Here is a 13,204-nt window from a genome sequence, read left to right as displayed (position 1 = left end):
CACCACTGCTCAATACAAGAGGACATGGCTTTAAGGTAAGGGGTGGGAAGTTCAAGGGGGATATTAGAGGAAGGTTTTTTACTCAGAGAGTGGTTGGTGCGTGGAATGCACTGCCTGAGTCAGTGGTGGAGGCAGATACACTAGTGAAGTTTAAGAGACTACTAGACAGGTATATGGAGGAATTTAAGGTGGTGGCTTATACGGGAGGCAGGGATTGAGTGTTGGCACAACATTGTGGGCCAAAGGGCCTGTACTGTGCTGTACTATTCTATGTTTTCTATATGAAAAGGAGGAGGAGAGAAAAATTACTGAAAGCTAAAGAAATTGATGGTCATGCCATCAGGTTGGAGGCTACCCAGACGGAATATGAGATGCTGCTTCTCCATCCTGAGAGAGGCCTAATCGTGGCAGTGCTGGAGGCCTTGGACTGACAGGTCCGAATGGGAATGGGGAGTGGAATTAAAATGATTGGCCTCTGGGAAATCCTGCCCGTTAAGTTACTTATGTTATGGGGCAGGCTGGGAAATTTTCCTCTGTTACATTGACATTGGGTCTATAGTTTTTGTCTTGTAACAGCTGGCTGTTAGATACAACAGAACACAACAAAGAACAGGGTCAAAAGAACCACTCTTTTAGCTCTTCACATGGCCTTAGATCACCTGGACAATACAAACACCTACATCAGGATGCTGTTCATTGACTATAGCTCAGCATTTGACATCATCATTCCCACAGTCCTGATCAATAAGCCACAGAGCCTGGGCTTCTGTACTTCCCTCTGCAATTGGATCCTCGACTTCCTAACAAGGAGACCACAATATGTGCAGATTGGTGATAATATCTCCCCCTCGCTGATGATCAACACTGGCGTACCTCAGGGGTGTGTGCTTAGCCCACTGTTCTACTCCCTCTATACCCATGACTGTGTGGCTAGGCACAGTTCAAATACTATTTATCAAGTTGCTGATGATAAAATCATTGCTGGTAGGATCTCCAGATGGAGGTAGGAGGGCATACAGGAGCAAGATACACCAGCTAGTGGAATGGTGTCACAGCAACAACCTGGCACTCAATGTCAGTAAGATGAAAGAGCTGATTGGGGAATTCAAGAAGGGTAAGACGAAAGAACGCAAACCAATCTTCATAGAGGGATCAAAAGTGGAGAGAGTGATCAATTTTAAGTTCTTGGGCGTCACGATCTCTCAGGGTCTAACCTGGTTCCAACATATCGATGCAGCTATAAAGAAGGCAAGACTGTGGCTATATTTCACTAGGAGTTTGAAGAGATTTGGTTTGTCATCTAAAGCACTCAAAATCTTCTATAGCTGTACCGTGGAGAGCATTCAGATGGGCTGCATCACTGTCTGGTATGGCAGCAGGGGGAAGTGGGGGGCTGCACTACACAGGACCAAAAGAAGTTACAGAAAGTTGTTAAATTAGTCAGGTTCATCTTGGGTACCAGCCTCCATAGTATCCAAGACTCAAGGAGCAGTGCCTCAGAAAGGTGGCGTCCATTAAGGACCCCCAACGCCCAGGACATACCCTCTTCTCGTTGTTACCATTGGGCAGGAGGTACAGAATCCTGAAGGCACACATTCAACGATTCAGGAACAGCTTCTTCCCCTCTGCCATCTAATTCCTAAATAGACATTGAACCCATGAACTCTACCTCACTTTTTTTATATATTATTTCTGTTTCGTACTATTTTAATCTATTTAATATACATATATATATACTTACCGTAATTGATGTACTTATTTTTTTTCTTTCTGTATTATTATGTATTGCATTGAACTGCTGCTGCTAAGTTAAATTTCACGACACTTGCCGGTGATAATAAACCTGATTCTCATTCTCCCAGGGAAGAAATGCCGAGTACTGGGACACATGCATTTAAAGTGAGAGGGGAGAGGTTTAAAGGAGAGTTTTATTTTTAAATGGAGAGTTTTATTTTTAAATTGAGAGTGTGATAGGTGCATGGTCAGGGCTACCGGTGATGGTGTTGGAAGCTGATACAATTGTGGCATTTAAGACACTCTGAGTAAGGCACAGGGTCCTTAAAGTTGTTATATCCAGGGGTGGTAATGGAGACAAGCTCCCACTACCTATTAAATGCTCCCAAAGGCATGCGCCTCAGGTAGCCTCTGACAACCAAATCCAGCTCCTGGCCTTCACGTGTGGCTTAGCTACTAAGCCCAGTAGAACCATTTCTGCTGACAGGAGAAGGGGCAAAGGCAGGTTACAGGTGCTTTAAAACCAGTTGCTTTGGGCAGGTGGGTCTCCTCAGCCATCTACGAGAAGGAAAACTCTAATCTCAAAAATCCGCGCCTTGCGGCTATACCCACTCATGAGGAAGGGCTTCGGGAGTAAACCCCAAGGGAAAAATCTGGAGCTGGAGTCCCTAAGGCAGTCCTACATCGAGTTCAATGCCACCTGGCAACTCCTGCAACGATGCTTGTGACATACTGTATCGATCGCTGCCATTCCTTTGCGTTCATTAAATGCATGGGCAACAGCTTGCTCTCGATATTGTACCGACCTGGCCTGCATATCTAGACAGTTAGGACACAACATCCATGGTCAACCCTGGCCAATGGAGGCCTCGAGTTAGGCACATGAATACACAGTAAATAGAAAGTTGTGGCTCCTACACAGGAAGGAGAGAATTAGCTTAATTCAGCATCATGTTCATCACATTTCCTCTTTCCATTGTCTCAGTGCCCACTTCAGGCTGAAGTCGTGACTAGTGCTGTGGGACCATTGGGAAGAAGCATTGCAAATGCAGACACGCAACCCCACCCCCTGCGTTTGTTTAGTTCAGTACTCGCTTGTAACACGCTTAATTCTTAGTTTTATAACTTGGGAAGATTTAATGGAGTACCCACCAAGACAAAGGATTACTGAATGGTCAGTACCGTAGTTCTGTGTAGTTTAGGGTTGTTTAGGCGAGCCCTTGTTTAGCTCGACGCCAATTAACTATTTATAAATAAATAGTTCACATGCCCATTTGCAATCTCTGTCTTCTGTTTCACTTACTGGATCTTTGAATATGCCTCTGTATTACATTACATAGACAGGTATGGAAACACCAATGCCCATAAACATTAAAGGCTACAGAAAGTCCGGCCCATCACGGGCAAAACCCTCCCCACTATTCTCTACATTTACATGGAGTGCTGCCACAAGAAAGCAGCATCCGTCATCAATGAACCCTCCTCCACCCCATCCAGGCCATGCCCTTTTCTCACTGCCACCATCGGGCAGGAGGTGCAGAAGTCTTGGGTCCCACACCACCAAGTTCAGGAACAGTTGTTACCCTTCAACCATCAGATTCCTGGACCAGCGTAGGTAAATTCATTCACCACTGCACTGTACTGAGTCTGTGATCTACAGACTCACTTTCAAAGACCCTTTACAGCTCATTATTTTTTATTTGCTCAGCTTGTCTCCTTTTGCACATGGTTGTTTGGCTGTCTTTATTTGTTTCTGCATAGTTTTTCGCATATTCTATTGTAATTCTTTAAACTTCCTGTCTTTGGACTGTGGAGGAAACCCGAGCACCTGGGGGAAACGGATGCGGTCACAGGACGCCGCTGTCTTGCCTTCTTTATGGCTGCATCGATATGTTGGGTCCGGGTTAGGCCCTCAGAGATAGTGACACCCAGGAACTTGAAACTGCCCACTCTCTCCATTTCTGATCCTTTCTGAAGTCCACTATCGGTTCTTTCGTCTTACTGATTTAGAACGGAGTTGAGGAAAAACATTTTCACACAGAGGGTTGTGGTTCTGTGGAATGCTCTGCCTCAGAAGGCAGTGGAGGCCAGTTCTCTGGATTCTTTCAAGAAAGAGTTAGATGGAGCTCTTAAAGACAGCGGAGTGAAGGGATATGGGGAGAAGGCAGGAAAAGGGTACCGATTGTGGATGATCAGCCATGATCACAGTGAACGGTGGTGCTGGCTTGAAGGGCTGAATGGCCTACTCCTGCACCTATTGTCTATTGATGTTGAGTGGAAGGTTGTTGCTGTGACACCACTCAACTAGCTGGCATATCTCAGTCCTGCACGCCCTCCCGTCCCCATCTGAGATGCTGCCAACAACGGTTGTATCATCAACAAATTTATAGATGGCACTTGAGCTGTGCCTAGCCACGCAGTCATGTGTATATAGAGTAGAGCAGTGGTAATACAACTATTGTACAGTGGCCAATTAGCCTACCAAATTCTAAAGCCTAATGTTTATGATTCTGGCCTGGTCAATGAGTTATTATGGCCTCTGCTGTTCACTTAGGCAGTGCCAGTACCGATCACAGAAACCCAACATGTAGATGAAACACTTCTTCACATCGCCTCTGGGTCTTCTGAAATCGTGTGTCCTCTCAATATCAGCCCTTGCGCTTCGGGGAAATGTTCCTTCTGATGCTAGAAGATGCCTCTGCCGTCTGCAGCAGGCAGAGAACGGACAACCAGTGGTGGCTTGTACCTTGATCGAGTGAACACGGGCTACCACCAGGCTGAGCATTCTGAGTTAATTGCCTCACGCACCCAGAGGAATTGCCGTTTGGGTGAGATTACAGAGGGCAGCTAGCTTTCGCAAGAAGAGAGAGAGAGAGAAAAAAAATCATCCCAGTTTTCAAGAGAGGCGGGGAAGGATTAGCAAAATTAATTTCTTGCATCTGGCAAGCATAAAGGCATTTGTGCAAGGTTCATGCTTGGGATGTAACATAATCTGTAAAACGAGCGAATCATTCTACTTAATCATTTAAACAAGGTTGCAGTAATGTGTTTGCAGTAGGGAGGGCTGAGATCTTTGGTCAGTGCCAGCATTCGTCCCCCTTGTCAGTGTCCTGGGTCACTGGCGTTGACCCGACCCATCTGGAGTCCATCCGTCATTCCCCGACAACTTCCTGAAACACCTCCCTCCATTTCCTGCTGCCTTTTCCACTGCGCTCCTCGGCTTCCAGAACCACAAATTCACCCGAGCCCGTGTCCAGGGGGTCGGATGCAATCCCGCTCCTATCCCCATAACACCAGCCATAAATCCTGGCAACTTCAAAATCTCTTGGATCTCGGAAAAGCAGTCAGGTTTGGGATCTGAGGGTGTTTTTTTTTCTCTCTGTCTTTTCCCATGATCTGCATTCCTCGCTTGTGCAGCAATCTATTTTCTGCCAGAGAAGTATAATACGTGAACGTTATGGTTTAAACATAAATCCACGCAACGATCTCACGATCTGTGCTGTTCGTTCAACTTCCCAGCTTTATTGGATGTTGCTGAGCTAAACAGTTGTTATGCTTCCTTCACAAGTTTGCATCAATTCAGATAAAATACAAAAATAAGACAGAATAAACATTCACGGCGCCCACCTCATCAAACACTCCCAGGTAAATAACAGGATATTTTAAAGAAGAAAAACAAATCTCCTTCTATCTTGCCCTTTCAAGTTTAGATGCAGCGTGGGCTAGCATTCCCTCGACTCAACTATCAGACTTTACAAGGTCAAAATTCAAAACACACAAATGTATATTCCCTGAGGGAATTTTTTTTTTAAAAAAAGGCACAAGAAGAGGACTGGTACTAGGTAGGACCTAAGGGAGAAGTTAAAGATTGAAAGGAAAGAGGCATGCAATGTTGTAAAAGGGCCCTGAAGAATGGGAAGACTTAGCAGTTGACAAGATGACCGGAAGAAGGGAAATAGAGCGAGATGTTACCATTCGGAGATAGGTTTATTTTTTTTTTAGAAAGGAGGTAAATGTAGGTCCTTTACATGCAGAGACAGAAGGAATTATGACAGGAAACAGGGAAATAGCAAGGACATCGTGTAAATACTTTTGCACCTCATTTCATGTCAGAAGATACAGAATTTAACCGGAAAACAGTGAGGAATGAAAGGTTGAGTGAAAATGAGGAAGTTAAGAAAATTTAACTCAGTTATAAAATAAAAGAACGGGAATAAAATCCAATACATTTCCTCGCCTCTGCTGTAAGATTTCAAAATGAATGGGTGCAGAGAGCAAGAATACGTTGATTTTTATCTTCTAGAATTATAGGGGTTCTGGACTGGTCTTCATCATTCAGAATATAATCTCATTCAACAGGAGGAAGGAGGAAGTGGTGTACGGTCATTAGACTGGCAAGAGAGCACAGATTTATTAACAGGACACTTCAGCAAACATTTGATTTTTTAGAGCCTTCGTAGTTCAGTCTGCAGTGAGGGATTGGCAGTGGAGAAGTCAACAGCCTTAGATTCCTGGGTACCACCACATCAGATGACCCATTCTGAAACCAGCACGTAGATGCACTAACAAGGAAGGTACAACAGAGTCTTTAGTTTCTGGGGTGCTGAAGGAAGTTTGACTTGTCACTAAACACTCACACTTCCACAGATGTACTGTTGAAGCTATCTTGACTGGTTGCATCAGGGTCTGGTACGACACGTTGAACGCGCGGGAACATATGAACCTCCAAAGAATCGTGGATCAGCTCAATATATGATGGACACACCCTGCCCCACCATCGGGAATATCTACAGGAGGCGCTGCATCAAGAAGGCAACATCATCAAAAATCCTCACCATCCAGGCCATGCTACCTTCTCACAGCTAACATCAGGTGCAAAAGCCCCACATCATCAGGATCGAGAATAGCTACGCACTCCCTTTCAATCATTCGGTCCTTGAACCATCTGACACAACCCTAATCACTACAGTTCAGCAACACAGACTTTGTACTAAAATAGACATTTTTGTTCTAATTGTGTTCCTGTAATTATGCTCCTTACTGTAAACATTATATGGAATTTATTTTTAATCCATATTTTTCTTGAATCTTTCTAATGCCCAAGTTGGTGCAGTCTTTCGTTGATTCTGTTATGGGTTATTATTCTATTATGGATTTATTGAGTATGCCCTCAAGAAACTAAATCTTAGGGTTGTATGTGGTGACATAGTATGTACTTTAATGTTTGAAATTTGAACTTAACGCTATGTCCCTGTGACACTGCTGCAAGTGAGTTTTTTATTGTACTTGAGCATATGTCAATAAACTCAACTTTGATCTTGACCTTTAGATGTTGGCTAAAGGGAAACCAGACACATAATTTTACAAAGTTGTAACTAAACAAGAGGTTGTAATACAAACGAGGGACCTGTGTGTTTGAGCCCAATGTATTATGCGCTGTGCAATAGATCAAGGAAAAATCTGGTAAGATAAGACGATCATTGCCTGGGGCTCAGCTATTTACAATCTACACTCAGTAGCTACTCTATTAGATACACCTGCTCATTGATGCAAAATATCTAATCAGCCAATCATGTGACAGCAACTCAATGCATAAAAGCATGCAGACATGATCAAGAGGTTCAGTTGTTGTTCAGACCAAATATCAAAATGGGGAAGAAATGTGATCTAAGTGACTTTGACCATGGAATGGTTGCTGGTGCCAGATGGGGTGGTTTGAGTACCTCATAAACTGCTGATCTCCTGAGATTTCATGCACAGCAGACTCTAGAGTTTACAGAGAATGGTTTAAAAAAACACAAAAAAAAATCATTGGGTTTGGAGGCTTGTGTGCCTCATCAACGTGGAGAGTTATGTTGTCTAGAGTCAGGGCTTGCTACCTTGGCTCTTGGCACAGTCTCCCATGTCAAAAAGGTCAAAGGGTGGAGACCAGACTAAGAGTGGTCCACCGGTCCTCCAGATTTGGGGATTCAGCTCGGGGCTAACAATCCCGACTGATCAAAAAATAAATTGTTACGGAAACAGCAATGAAGTGCCCTTCTACATCTGTGTGTGACTGAGGAGCCCGCACCAGACCAGGAGTACAATAGAGAAGATGGCCAAAGACAGACAGAGATAGAGAACTTCATTGCTGCCCGAGTCACCAGCGGCATAGCGGGCAGTAAGCAAATAGGACGGAGGCGGAGTTGAGATATTAACTGTCGGGGCAGGATTAGTGGTCCTACTCTGGCTCACATTTCTCAGCATCTGCTGCAACGTGAGTGAGATGTGGAATGAATCGCCGAGCTGCTCCAAAATGTACCTTAGGTTCAGGTACATCACTAGCCAATCCCCTCTTTAGTACTACACCTTTGATTTGCGTTTTAGGGCTTTCCAAAGCATTTGACTGACAATGAAGCACATTCTGAAATGTTGCCACCAGTGGAGCATTGCAGCAGCCAATTTTTACACAGAAAGATCCCACAGACCTTCACGCTGCGGTGAGTAAATAACCTGCTTTGTTTGTTTTGAGTAACATTAATTGAGGCATAAAGATTGATCAGGACCCCTGCTTCTCCTCCCAAGCACTTCCTTAAGATCCAATAGAGAAACTAGATATGGTCTTGGTTTAGTGTCGCACCCAGTGGATGGTGTTTTCAACATCTTAGACCTTCCTTGGTATTGTTCCCACAAGGTCATACAAAATTTTCACTTTCATGCTTCAAGAGGAGGACTTGAACCCAGATGTTGCTAACTCTTATCGAGGTGTGTAAAACCATTAGGGATATAGAATGCACACTGTCTTTTTCCCAGGGAAAGGAAAATCAGCCAATCATGTGGCAGCAGCTCAATGTGTAAAAGCATGCACAGATGGTCAAGAGGTTCAGGAATTATTCAGACCAAACATCAGAATGGGGAAGAAATGTAATCTAAGTGAATTTGACCATGGAATGTTCATTGGTGCCAGATGGGGTGGTATGAGTATCCCTGAAACTGCTGATCTCCCGGGATTTTCATGCACAACAGTCTCTCGAATTTACAGACAATAGTGCGACCAACAAAAATCATCCCGTGAGTGGCAGTTGTGTAGGTGAAAATGTCTTGTTCATGAAAGAGGTCAGAGGAGAATGGCCGGACTGTTTCAAGCTGACAGGAAGACGACAGTAACTACACGTTACGACAGTGGTGTGCTGGAGAGCATCTCTGAATGCACAGCATGTCGCACCTTGAAGTGGATGGGCTACAGCAGCAAAAGACCACATCAAGTTCCATTTGAGTACCTAATAAAGTTTTACTGAGTGTATGTAAAAGACGTCGGGGTAGGTACATAGATAGGAGAAGTCTGGGGGGATATCTGACTAGCTTAGACTGGCAAATGGGACTAACTTTGATGGACACCTCAATCAGCATGAACATGTTTGTCTGAAGGGCTGTTGTCCTATGACTTGGAGTGGAGAAAGCGACAGACTGTGCCACAATTAACTCAACTGCCTTTGGTTTGGAACCATCCTTTGAGGCTGCATTAGCAGACCCCATCCAAGAACACGGTGGCACGTTCTATCGTTGGTGTTTCCTGGCTTGCAGGCTGAAAAATCGCACAGGCTTCCCGCCAGAGGCAAGTTGCTTGTGGGAAGGACCACCCTATAGCATTCCTGATCTCCAACACTGATCACCTCCTGCCCACGGGTCTTATATATTCCTCACCAAAATGGTGACCTCAATCTGTGATATGGAGCGAGTGGGAATGCTTTACGGTACCTGAAATCGGCGCATGTCCCGAGGGTTCCCCGCTGTTTTCAAGCAGTTCTGATTACACTTCAGGAAGAACTTCAAGAAGAATCTGAAAACAAAGCAAACATACTTTTTCACTGGTGTGCCCCGCAAGAAGCAAAGAACACTGCAATAAAATCCACATTTCCTTAACTGTGGGAATTCTCTGTTGCAGGAATGTGGTAACTAGCAGCAGTAGTGGGAACGGGTCAGTCAGCCACTCAAATCTTCCCACCAGTTAAGAAGATCATGTTCAATCTGATTGTAACCTGAAGTCTGCATTCCTGTCTACCCACAGAACCTTTCACCCCCTCACTTATCAAAAATCTATCGACCTCTGCCTTAAAGACTCTGCATCCACCTTCCTTTGAGGAAGAGAGTTCCAAAGACTCATGACCCTCTGAAAGAAAGAAGCTGGCCTCATTTCTGTTAAATTCAGATTTATTCCATATCGCATCATTGCCCTTGATAAAGGTCATCTCCTCTTGTGTTTCAATGCTGACCCTTGACCCCTGGCTCTACATTCTCCCATAGGAGGAAATATCCTCTCCATGTCCACCCTGCAAATCCCTCAGGGTCTTACATACTTCAGTCAAGATCCTTTCCAGTCATTCCGAACTCTTATAGGTACAAGTCTGTTCTACCCAACCTAGGTAATTTAATTTTTAATTTTTTATTTACAGATACAGCACAGTTACGGGCCCTTCCAGTGCAATAAACCCGCACTGCCCAATTACACCAATGTGACCCATTTGTCTTTTGAAAGTGAGATGAAACCAGAGCACCCGGAGGAAACCCACGTGCTTATGGGGAGACTGTGCAGCGGCGGAAACGAACCCGGATTGCTGGCGCTGTGACAGTGTTGCGCTAACTGCTACGCCCCACGATAATACCCCACTGTATTTTCCCTTTGTGCAGACCACTGGCAACTGAGACCTGTAGTTCACAGCAAAGGACTGGAGAGGAAGGTGCGATAGAGAGAAGAGGAAGACAGCACTCTGTTGCACAAACTGAGAGTTGTGGCAAGGATCTGCTAGTAGTTAAGTGGGGATGGAGTAGAGGGGGTAGACTATGGTCTAAGATGGGAGGAGGGCAATAACTACAATAGGTTTATGGGCCGCATGGCTTCATCTGGGCCATGCATTTCTCTAATTCCTGCATGTATTCTGCCACAAACTTCCTCGAAACTGAAAGTGTCGTTCCTGAGACCAAGGTATTTCAGAATCAGAATCAGGATTATTGAGGAATCAGTTCAGTGCTGGGGTGAAGTTATCCACGCTGGTTCAGGAGCCTGATGGTTTAAGGGTAATAACTGCTCCTAAACCTGGTGGTGTGGGACCTCAGCTCCTGTATCTCCTTCCTGATGGCTACAGCGAGAGAGAGCATGGGCTGGGTGGAGGGGGGTTTTGACGATGGATTCTGCTTTCTTGTGGTAGTGCTCTGTGTAGATGTGATCAATGGTGTGGTATTGAGTCACACGAAGGGTCAACTTGCCTGAGATGGCAGATTTCCTTTTCCAAATGACATTAGTCAACTAGATAATTCAAGCTTCATGGTTACTATTACTGACAGTTCTTATTTTTAAATAAATTCTAGAGTTATTTGTGTTTAAGTACCCCCAACTCCTGTGATGGGATTTGACTCACATTTCCAGATCAATGTTTGGGGTGCTCGCCAATAATCTAATCACAACACTACCTTATCCCAATTATTTCAACTCATATTGTCAGTATTATCTATCCACTCATCGCTCTGTCCATCCATCCAACTGTCCGTCTGTCTACCCGTCCATCCACCCATCCATCCTTCCATCCAACCATTGAATCATCCATTCATTTATTTACCTCTTTATTTTTAAAATTTGAACAATTTTCTTTAGCACATTGATTGTCAATCTTTATTTATGTAAAGTGTTTTCATAAATTCTATTGTATCTCTATATTCCTGAAAATGAATCTCAATATAGTACATGTAGCATATAATAATTTTAATATTAAGTTAACTTTGACAGCCACCCCCTACCCTTTTACCTCTGTTGTTAGAACCTAACAGCCTTGATTAACGCAACAAAATACTGGAGAAACTCAGCAGGTCAGGCAGTATCTATGGAGGGAAATAAGCAATCGACGTCTCGGGCCGAGATCCTTCATCATTTCTTACATCCAGACTCGGTTATTCCAGTTCACTATCACCATCTGTTCTTCATAACTCTCATGTCATCCAAATCTCTGTCCTAATTTCCACCCGTTCGCCCAGCATCTCTGAGCTCATTGACCTAGTTAGGAAACACCTCAATAGTAAAACATTTACTCTTATTGTCTAATCTCTGTCTGATATCCTGAACACTACAAACACTACCCTTCGATTTGTTAACTCCTCCAGCTCTGAGATCCACTGGCATCTCTGTACTTCTCTAATCTAGGCCTTCTACTTGACCCTGTGTGTGACTACACCATTCACAGCCTAGCCTCTAGCTGCTTAGAATTGCCTCCATAAACCTTCCTCCTTCTCTCCCCTCCAAGGCACTCCTTCATGAAGGGAAAAACAAAATAAAAACTGCAGATGCTATAATACATTTATTTATTTTAAATTGAGAGATACAGCATGAGGGAGGAGAAGATGGCGGCGCGACGCAGCGCGCGCGGCCGTTCTGAGTGAATATCGATACGTGTAACTAGGGGGCTGTGTACAATCCGGATTTGATGGAGACAGACGTGAGAAGCGGAGAGGAACATCTGGAGAAACTTCTGAAATGCCTGCTTCGCTGCCGCTGCTACTGTGCGATGGAGAATCTCCGGAGACGAAGGCCCCAAATCCTCAGCTTTGCCTATTGCCTGCTGCCGGGGCTGGGGTCGAAGCGCTCGGCAGAGATGGTGCTCGGTGCTCGGTGTCAAAGAGGTGGTCAGAGGCTTGGAGTTTTCGGACGGACTCGGAGTCGGACTGTGGTCGGATGCTTCCAGGATGCTGCATCGGCAAGTTGACGGCACTGGAGTTTCACCGTCTGCGTGAGATGATGGGACTTTCGAGAGACTTTGAGACTTTTACTGTGCCATGGTCTGTTCTTATCAAATTATGGTATTGCTTTGCACTGTTGTAACTATATGTTATAATTACGTGGTTTTTGTTAGTTTTTAAGTCAGTTTGTCATGTGTTTTCATGATATCATTCCGGAAAAACATTTTATCATTTCTTAATGCATGCATTACTAAATGACAATAAAAGGGGACTGCGTGTCCTCATTATCATAATCATAATAACAGGCTCTATGAGCCTGCACCACCTAATTACAACATGTGACCTGTTAACCCGTATGTCTTTGGAATGTGGGAGGAAGCCATGACACCCAGAGGCAACCCACATAGTCACAGGGAGTACAGACAAAGTCCTTACAGACAGTGGCAGGAATTGAACTTGGCTACGTTAGCTGTCCCAGAAATCTGAAGTAAAATCAGAAAGTGCTGCCAATACTCAGCGGGTCAGTCGGATCTGTGCAGAAAGAAACAGAATTAACATTTCGGGTCAACGATCCTTCAGCAGAAAGGTTTCAATAATCCTGTTTCTCTTGCCACAGATGCCCCCTGGTCCTCTGAGTGCCTTGGGCATTTTCTGTGCTGCTCTTGCCAAGTTCTTGAGTGACTGGCTGCATTTCTCCCGATGAAGTTCAGCAGCAACTTTTATCATCATAAACTCTGTGAAGCATGACCGGACATAGACCTTTAAA

General features: G+C 44.5%; 1 protein-coding gene across 4 annotated transcripts in view; it reads right to left on the bottom strand.

The window, feature by feature from the left end:
• The window catches only part of LOC134350283 (transcription factor COE2), a 339,453-nt gene that overhangs the window by 112,698 nt on the left and 213,551 nt on the right, over window positions 1–13,204 (bottom strand). For all 4 annotated transcript variants that reach the window (XM_063055319.1, XM_063055318.1, XM_063055321.1 and 1 more), the window contains one exon: window positions 9,472–9,553. In XM_063055319.1, the coding sequence (XP_062911389.1) occupies window positions 9,472–9,553 (82 nt within the window). The remainder of the gene's footprint in view (window positions 1–9,471; window positions 9,554–13,204) is intronic.

Source organism: Mobula hypostoma, chromosome 8 (assembly GCF_963921235.1).
Source record: "Mobula hypostoma chromosome 8, sMobHyp1.1, whole genome shotgun sequence".
NCBI classification, from domain to species: Eukaryota; Metazoa; Chordata; class Chondrichthyes; order Myliobatiformes; family Myliobatidae; genus Mobula; species Mobula hypostoma.
The sequence above is the reverse complement of the archived record's forward strand: the minus strand, read 5'-3'. Positions and strand labels throughout refer to the sequence as shown.